General features: G+C 36.2%; 1 protein-coding gene across 2 annotated transcripts in view; it reads left to right on the top strand.

Annotated features, from left to right (window-relative positions):
- Positions 204–9,901, top strand: part of KPNA5 (karyopherin subunit alpha 5) — a 50,232-nt gene continuing 40,534 nt past the window's right edge. Inside the window, exons 1-5 of one of the 2 annotated variants that reach the window (XM_005684531.3) lie at positions 204–435; positions 4,807–4,940; positions 6,292–6,393; positions 6,504–6,603; positions 7,971–8,065. In XM_005684531.3, the coding sequence (XP_005684588.1) occupies positions 432–435; positions 4,807–4,940; positions 6,292–6,393; positions 6,504–6,603; positions 7,971–8,065 (435 nt within the window). In that variant the 5' untranslated portion in view covers positions 204–431. Of the gene's footprint in view, positions 436–4,226; positions 4,351–4,806; positions 4,941–6,291; positions 6,394–6,503; positions 6,604–7,970; positions 8,066–9,901 lie in introns of those variants that run through there. The other variant, XM_013966411.2, reaches the window with a different exon arrangement.

Raw genomic sequence — 9,901 nt, 5'->3', positions numbered from 1 at the left:
AGCTTGGGCGGATGGATGAACAAAAGAACGAACGGGTGAATGACAGAACTGGCAGGGAGCACTACTGCTGTCAGGGCAGTAGGACACACTTCTGCCACAGCAACGCGCAGAGTTAAAATCCCAGAGTCTAGAAGTCGCCGGATCCTCCATGAGTGGGTGGGGCTGGGGCGTCCGCGTCTCTCCGCCCCTCTGCCCGTCGGAGCAGCAGCTTCGCTGCCGCCGCTGCTGCCGCCGCCGCCGCTGCCGCGTGCAAGGGCTTCTGGGAGCCCAGACTTGGGGGTCTAGAGTAAGGGGCGCAGGAGGCCGCCATCTTGAGTTGTGAGCCTGGTCTCTGTACCCATCGCTAGGGGCGGAGTGCTGACCCCACAGTTACCGCAGCAGCCGCCACAGCCGGGGACTGGGAAGTCAGGGCGCCGGCTAGTGCCACATTAATGGGTAAGTGGGAGTGACACACGCCAGGTGGGGTGAGCCTCGGGTTTGGTCCTTTCGGGAGCTACTAGTTCCTGAGGCCACTGTTTTTATCTTTCCCTACAATTGCAGAAGGAAATGGCAACCCACTCCAGTGCTCTTGCCTGGAGAATCCCAGGGACGGGGGAGCCTGGTGGGCTGCCGTCTCTGGGGTCGCACAGAGTCGGACGTGACTGAAGCGTCTTAGCAGCAGCAGCAGCAGCAACAAAGGGTTCCGGGCCGGGCCGGGTTCTCTCAGCTTCTCCAGAGGGAGACAGCAGTGGCGGGGGCGTGGCGGCCAGACCTTTCCCTTGAGGCCGCGAAGGCGCAGGGAGCTCAGAGCCTCTCCGAGAGCCAGGCTGATGATGCTCAGGAGCTTTAGGCACAGGATCCTCTCGCCGCTCTGCACCGCTGTCTCTCGGCAGTTATTATTATTATTATTTTTCGGTACATGGTCTTATCGGACGTTGCCTGTCACTTCAGGGGCTCAGCAATCTGTTCCGCAGCTCAGCTTGTTAGAAGTTCTTTTGTGTCCAGAATAAGGCAGGTTCAGCCCCAGGGGCCTACGTGTCGCACCCTCTACCTCCAGCGCTGCCGTCCACCTGGCGCAGATGCCTGGAAGGGCTCAGTGCTGACGCGGGCCAGCGCAGGTTAGATGCTTCTCTGCTAGATCACTTCCAAGGTGACAGTTTAATAGTGTCTCCTCACTAATGCACAAGAGATGAGAGGAATTGAAATCTTTGAGAAGGGATAGTGCTACTTCAAAAGAATATGACTTCGTTTTTTTGAACACTTTTTAAAAAAACCTTCTGATCTGATGTTTCTTAGTTACAGCATACCATGATTTATATTTTATTTTTAAAAAGTGACTTTCTCTCATGGTAAACAGGAATAGCTCTGTCCTTTAGATCTTCAAGTACTGCTTGTTTGCTTGTAGGGGCTCTGATTGCTGCACTTTCCCCTTTGTACTGATCTTGTCATTTTACTAACAGACACCCAAGCCCATAGAAACGCAGGCTTTATGGAGACAAGAAATTCCGTTAATATGTTTTAGAAAAAGTTCAGATTCCAGTTGTTTGCCTAACCTCAGCACAGTTTTTTCAAAGAGTGGAGTCAAAAATAAGCTTATGACTGAAAAAAAAAAATTCCTCTGGCAACATTATAGTGTTTGATTGGCATTTCTTATATTTGAAATAACTTGTATGAGACAGCAGGCTTTGAAGTACAGTCTTTTAAGCTATATTCCAGAGAAAGAAAATCCCCTTGGGTGATGCAGCTTTAAAAAATCATTTTCCTTGAACTTTATATCCCCTTTAAAGCAACTGCAGTGAGGATGCAGATGTTAAATAAGAGACAAGAAGTTAGTACTATAGAAGGAAAACAAATAATATATGAGTTGCTGGCGCGAGATTTTATTTAGTTAGCATTTATACTGAAAGATTTTAATTTGTCATTGCCTAGATTGATGATCTTAGGAGTACTGTCTGCTGTGTGTGATGGGAGGCACAAGGTAATTCAATCAGATGTGGGGAGAAGATATTAGAACTTCTGCTTATCTTATAAAACTATTTTTAAAAAAAATTTCTGTGAATTTATAATTGGATAGTTTATTAAGTTAGTAATATGCATATATAAATAAACAAGCATATTGAGGGTGCATTCCCAAATGTATTTTGTGTGCATAGGATATGTGATCAAAAGTTTAGAGGCCAGTGGCTTAGAAGATGCCTAATGTATAGGTGGTAAATATTGTAAAGAGGTCTGTTGCTGCGAACATTTCATTTTGCTAAGATATTATACTGTTAAGTGTAATTCAACAACTAATATGAAGCCCAGTTTGCTTGGTAATTAACTTTGTTTTTCCCTTCCAAGCCTAAGCTTTTATTAGTGCAACAGAGCTTTTATATATAAAATAGAGAATAATGCTAAACGTTATTAAGAAAGTTAGATTGAACTGTTTCTAGACATAAGTATTTGTAGGTGCACACAGTATTGCTAAAATTAATTTATTGACTGTTTTATAAAGATATTGGTTGATTATACATGTATTTTAGTTGCACAACTATATACATGTGTTAAGAGGTGCAAAGTACTTTTTAAAGCATTGTAAAGTCCTCAGCCCTTTCCATTCTACCTTTAGTTCCACCACTAAAGAAATTTCTCTGTCTTTACCAGTGACCTGATTATCAAGTCTACCTTCCTATGGCACTTGACTTATTGCAGACACTTAAATATTTGCGGGATAAATCAATGAATGAATAAATTGAGTGACTATTTTTTTTTTAGTGTCACTGCAACTGAAATATTTCTTTATCTTTTAAATTCCCTTCTTTTTCATGACTCTTATTTTCTTCTGATCCTTCTATTTATGTTTGGTTTCCTTTGCTTTCCATGGAAATGTGAACATTCTTAAGATTTCTCCTTTGGGCATCTTTCTTTTATAGCTCTAATGCTCTTGAATGATCATTCAATACTCTTTTCCTGAGTTTGACTCATAATTTTTAACCATCTATAAATCAAAACCTTCTGTTTGTGCTCTATGTACTATAAATTTAACACATTTAAGATTAAAGTCACTATACATTATTAGAGTGGCTGCAGTAAACAATAACAAAATTCTAATAAGGGTAGCCAGGATACAGAGCAACAGTAATAGCTAATGAAAATGCAGAGTGGTATACTTACTTTTCAGAATGGCAGTTGTAAAATGTGGAGCATATGCTTGTCCTATTATCCATAGATTCTACTCCTACATATTTACCTGAGAGAAATGAAAACTTATGTTTACACAACCTGTACATTGAGTGTTTATAACAGTTTTATTTGTAACTGCCCTAAACTAGAAACCACCTAAATGTCCTTAAGCTAGTGAATCAATAAACTATGGTATATCTGTATAATAGAATATTACTAAACGATAAAGAATGAATTTTGATACATGCCGACAATATGATGACTCACAGATATACTATGTTAAATGAAGGAAGACAATTAAGACTATATACTGTTATAATTTCATTTATGTGAAATTTGGGTAAAGGCAGAGCTATGGAAATCGTGGTTACCAGGTTTTAGGAGTAGGAGAAGGACTAAATGGGAGCAACGTGAGGAAGTTCTGGGGGGAATTATGAAGCTGTTCTATATCTTAATTGTGTTGGTTATATGCCTAAGCATTGTGTCAAGTTTGTAGAATTGTGTACTGAGTGATTTTTGCTGTACGTAAATGAAAAATAAAATAATTGAATTCATTGTTTTCATCTCAAAAACGAGGAGGCAAAAACACAAAACCACCACGCCAATCCTCCATCTGTATTCCCTGTCTTGGGTTATTTTATCATTATTCTGAAAGAGTTCATGCTGAAAACCATGAAATCATCCTCAACTCCTTTTTCTTTCTTAGCACATATTCCTTATGTTCTCTTGGCCTCTAATTCTTATTGAATCAATATCTGAAATGTTTCTGGCATCAGTTTGTCTTCTGTGTTTTTCAGGGCAGCTACTAATTTACTTTAGGTCTTTTATCATCAATGTTTGAAACAACCTTCTCTTTAATTTCTTAATTCTTCTCCTTAGGATCAAGACCAGATTTCTCAGCTAGATTGCAGGAACTATATATTTCAGCCTTACCTACCTTTCTGGTTTTATCTCCTGCCCCTTTTAAAATATATTTTATGTTTATATGTTTTGTATATTTATAAAATGTTTATGTGTTAATTTTTTAAAATATGTATAATAAAACTACTTAAAGTATAGAAACATTTCAGTATTTTAAATGAAATAATTATACTCTAGTACTGAAAATTGGCATTGTAGTCATAACTCAAGTCCTGACCTATGTGGTTTTAGTTCTTTAGGCAGTTCCTTAAGTAAATGAAAGAAGCCAGACACCAATAAATACATAAGGTATGCTTACTGAAACTTGATGCCATATTTTGTTGAAAATAAGACAATTCATTGCTGATTATTTCTTGATTTTTCCAGAAGCTGTGATTTAGAAGTTTTTTATCCAGCTGTTTCATGATTGTTTCCTGGCTAACAGTTATTTTAAGATGCACCTCACTTATAGAAAGGTTAAAATACCAGGGATAGGAGAGTGCCTCTCCGAATCAGTGAAATTATGATAATGACTTTGTGTTTAGACCAAAATCTATTATTTGTTTGATAGTTAAGTCCTAAAACATTTGATCGTTTTCCTCCAATTTTGATGTGGGAGTGAGAGGATGTATTCATTGTACATAATTTTCAGGATGAGTTTTGTTGGTGTATTTGATCCACGAGCCTGAATTTAGTTGTCCCAGAGTAAACATCTCATGTCATTTTGAAAGTAATACGTATCTATTTTCCTCTCCTAATCTTAAGATGCCATGGCTAGTCCCGGGAAAGATAACTATAGAATGAAAAGTTATAAGAATAAAGCCCTAAACCCCCAGGAGATGCGTAGACGAAGAGAAGAAGAAGGAATACAGCTTCGAAAACAAAAAAGAGAAGAACAGGTAGGTGTTTTAAAATATTTAATGCTGTTATTGCTAATTTTTAGATAATTTTAAACGAAAAATTTTTTTCTAGGAAATTGAATATAAATGTATTTTTATTAGAATCCAATAATATTAGCAAATTCATGAATCAGAACCCTATGCTATTTTTAATCCCTGACAAGAATGCCTTTTCTATTCCATTGATACACCTTTTATGTCAGTATTTCTACCCCAATATTTCTACCCCCAGACGTATTTACTCTTGAGCCTATTTGTATCACTTCCACTGAGCGCTGTAAAATTTGCCCCCTAGAAAAACATTAACTCTATTCATTTGTCACTTTGTGGTTTTCATAACCCTTGCCCCTAAGTTAATTATAATCGTTTTCCTGTGCTGCTCATACTGTTCCTCCTGTAGTCTCATCAGGCAGACCTCTTAGCCTTCTCTGTTTGAGCTTTATATATGGAACATAAGGAATAGAAAAATTCATTTAGAAGAATGCATCTCCACATGTTTCATTCCAAGATACACTGAAATTTAGAAGTATTCATAAATAAGTAGAAGGGTATGGTCCTCACATACATAATTAGAACTACTATGTAAAAGGGACTAGCAATGTAGAAAGTGAAAAAAAGCCTGTTTTAGAAATATGATTATCTCCCCTATTTATAGCATCTAACATAGTCTCTACTATATTACAGTAGGTACTTAAGAAAAAAAAGTCTGTTGAATAAATGAATAGGAAAAGAACTGTGTAGAGACTGAGAAGAGCAGAATTTTATTTAGCTATCAAAAAGATTATGATACCAGATTTTTTTTATCAGTTTTGACTTATGAAATATACCTGTAAATCATGCTCAGTGACTTGACCATGTCTCTTTCTTCCTCTTTTTTTTTTTTCTTTATGTTCACTCAGTTATTAAGCATAGGGTCATCTTTCCTGAGAGTTGTTCTTGTTACTTGTTAGTCCGATATACTGGCTCTGTTAATATATCACATTATCTCACTCATATAACAGATCTGGTTTCCTTCTTAGATATCTCATAATTCAGTGTAGGCATATGTGTTTTTCCAAGTGCTATAAAATATAAATATGTGTTCTGTTTATGATACTGGAAACTGGTTAAAAGACCTGAGATTAAGAATGCCCCAAAGCAGTCTATAGGACAAGAGCTAATCTAGCCCCAGATGTTTAACTTCTCTTGAATAATTTAGTTGTTTATGGTATGGTGATTACGAAATACTAAAATATTCAAAACTTTAAGCGATAAAATGATTGTTTTGTTTTGTTCACTTAAAGAAAAAAATAATTCTATGGACATTTAGTGTTTTATGGAAAACTTAATATATTATTTCTCTTTATTATAGTTATTCAAACGCAGAAATGTTTCTTTGCCCAGAAATGATGAGTCTATGTTAGAAAATCCTATCCAGGATCCAGACATCAGTTCCACTGTACCCATTCCAGAGGTAGATATTACAAATGTATTTCAAATTATATTTCTTCAGTATTTCAGAGATGTACTGCAAAATTATTAATTTAAAATATTTAGATAATAATTATATTTTCTGTGTTATAGGAAGAAGTTATTACTTCAGATATGGTTCAGATGATTTTTTCTAATAATGCTGATCAACAGCTAACAGCTACACAGAAATTTAGAAAGCTGCTTTCTAAAGGCAAGAATTATTTTCAGTGTGCTTATTTGATGTTACTTATTTCCTGATGTTACAGGAATTTGTAGTGCAATTTTGTTAGTTTTTTTTTTTATTTTAAGACACTTTCTTTGCCAGTACGTCTTGATTTTTTCCTATGATAATCTCTTTTTTAAAACCATTATACTGTCAAAGTAACACATGTTGATTGTAGAATATCTGCAAATATAGAAGAATTTAAAGAAGCAAAATAGTCCCAAATCATTCCCATTGCTAAGAGAGTTAGAGATACATATTTATAAATTCTTACAGAAATATTTTTCAGACTTTTTAAAAATGGCAGCATGACAGGAGAGCATGAATGTAAAATAATTTAATCAGATATTTCTTTTTTTCCAAATTAAAAAAAATTTTAATTTGTATTTTATATTGGGTGGGAGTAAAAGCATTAATATTATGTATTATCTTGTTGATGTTTTATAACTTTAAGAGCAGTTTAGGCTGTAGTCTGGAATTTACATTTTGAAGGATCCAGACTTTTCATGTAGAACACCAAAACAAAACTTTGTAGTATTTTACTAGCTTTGCAGAAATCTCCCAATTTTTGAAAAAGTTAGGATAGCAAATTTGTAGAAAAAAGAAAAGGAAGAAAGTCTATTCCTTTTTTGTTTTCTTTTGACCACATTGCTTGACTTGTGGGATCTTAGTTCCCAACCATTGAACCTGGGCCACCTGCATTGCAAGTGCACTGGACTGCCAGGGAATCCCAGAAATATCTTTATTTTAAGTTTGCATTTATTTTAAATTTGCATTTAAACTTCTCAGAGATTTTATTATTCTCATAAGTCGTCACCTATTGTGAGAGTTTAATCAAAATTCTACATAGTTCAATAGCATTTTTGTAAATAACATCTTGAGAAGATAGGACTTGTCTGGCTGAAAGACATTAGGCAGTTCATGGTTGATAGTGAAAGGGACATCCCTGGAAATTGGAGTATGGTTATGAAGAATTAGAAGGACTGTCACCCTTAGAAGGATTATTATCCTTTGATTGGTGTTTTGAGTATTGGACTGAAATACTCCCATACTGTAAAGGTGACCTGCTAAATAGCCTTTATGAATTTTAAATATTTGTTTAGGAAATATTTTAAAATTTTCTTACTGTTACACTAATGAAAAAGAATTTGCTTTTTTGTGTACTTTTTTTTTTTTTGCAGCAAACATTGCACTTATGAGAGCATTTGTCTTCTTCAGTTACATCCAGCTAAAGGTTTCAAATCTGGCAGTGAAATCTAGAAAGAGTTATTTTGTGTGTCCTGTTAACTGACACAGGTTCCAGATCATCGTGCTTTTGTATCTGCATAATAGCTTCATTCTTTTTTAATTTTTAGAACCTAATCCACCAATTGATCAAGTTATACAGAAACCAGGAGTGGTGCAGAGATTTGTCAAATTTCTTGAAAGAAATGAAAATTGTACATTACAAGTGAGTTCTGTAGTTTATGTTCTTAATTATCTCTTTCCAGAAATGACGTAGGATTAGTTTCTAGTGAAAGCAACTTCTACAGTAGTGAATATATTGTAAGCATTCAGTAAATATCAGTAGGTGGCGATTAAAGGTGGTGCTACCTGTCTTGCCCTGGTCAAGTTTACAGTGCTAATTTTTTCTAGAAACTATTACTTTCTCTGAAACTATTATCATTAAACAATTTTTTTTGAAAAATATATTTTAAATCATTTGTAATTTTAAGAAAAGTTTTATAGTTGTCAACCTTTAATAACTTTTGCTTTAGAAAATCATAAATCAAAATCTTAACTTTCTTAATGGTTAAATTAATTTTGGCTCCTAACTAAAGTTGTAACTTTTTAGTATAAACTCTTGTACCTCTTAAAACATTTTTATCTGATTGATCAGTTCCTTTTTTTTCTTTTTTAAGAAAGAACAAATCAGTATAAATCTACTTAAAATGTGACCAAAGTTGAGTGTGTCTTAAAGAGTGTTGCTTCTCAGTTATAGTGAAAATTTAAAGATGTCTTCCAAATAATTGACTACTAAAAGTATTGAAGTTTACAAATATTTTACTGTTTAAGATTGTTCTTCCTGACTATCATTCCTATATATATAACCTACACCTACTTTCTCAATGCTCTTATTGGTATTGGAGAACTGTTCCTGGTATTTGAATAATTTGAAATTACATCTTAGAATAGTGTTCCACTTAATCTGAGTAATTTGGGAAAGATCCTGTCTCTAGGTGTAAGTGAAGAAATGTGCTGCACTTGTGAATATTATCCATCATGAGCTTTATAAAACATGCTGAGAATGTTTACAATAAGGACAGTCTTATTGTCAATTAAGTGATAGTGCTATAAGGACTGTTCAGTTCAGTTCAGTCGCTCAGTCGTGTCCGACTCTTTCCGACCCCATGAATAGCAGCACACCAGGCCTCCCTGTCCATCACCATCTATCAGAGTTCACTCAGACTCACGTCCATAGAGTCCGTGATGCCATCCAGGCATCTCATCCTCGGTCGTCCCCTTCTTCTCCTGTTCCCAGTCCCTGCCAGCATAAGAGTCTTTTCCAATGAGTCAACTCTTCGCATGAGGTGGCCAAAGTACTGGAGCTTCAGCTTTAGCATCATTCCTTCCAAAGAAATCGCAGGATTGATCTCCTTCAGAATGGACTGGTTGGATCTCCTTGCAGTCCATGGGACTCTCAAGAGTCTTCTCTAACACCACAGTTCAAAAGCATCAATTCTTCAGTGCTCAGCCTTCTTCACAGTCCAACTCTCACATCCATACATGACCACTGGAAAAACCATAGCCTTGACTAGACGGACCTTAGTTGGCAAAGTAATGTCTCTGTTTTTGAATAGACTGTCTAGGTTGGTCATAACTTTTCTTCCAAGGAGTAAGCATCTTTAATTTCATGGCTGCAGTCACCATCTGCGGTGATTTTGGAGCCCCAAAAAATAAAGTCTGACACTGTTTCTACTGTTTCCCCGTCTATTTCCCATGAAGTGATGGGACCAGACGCCATGATCTTCGTTTTCTGAATGTTGAGCTTTAAGCCAACTTTTTCGCTCTCCTCTTTTACTTTCATCAAGAGGCTTTTTAGCTCCTCTTCACCCTGCCATAACGGTGGTGTCATCTGCATATCTGAGGTTATTGATATTTCTCCCGGCAATCTTGATTCCAGCTTGTGCTTCTTCCAGCCCCGCATTTCTCATGATGTACTCTGCATAGAAGTTAAATAAGCAGGGTGACAACATACAGCCCTGACGTACTCCTTTTGCTATTTGGAACCAGTCTGTTGTTCCAT

The sequence above is a fragment of the Capra hircus genome, chromosome 9 (genome assembly GCF_001704415.2).
Source record: "Capra hircus breed San Clemente chromosome 9, ASM170441v1, whole genome shotgun sequence".
NCBI lineage: Eukaryota > Metazoa > Chordata > Mammalia > Artiodactyla > Bovidae > Capra > Capra hircus.
This window is presented reverse-complemented; position numbering and strand designations above follow the sequence as displayed.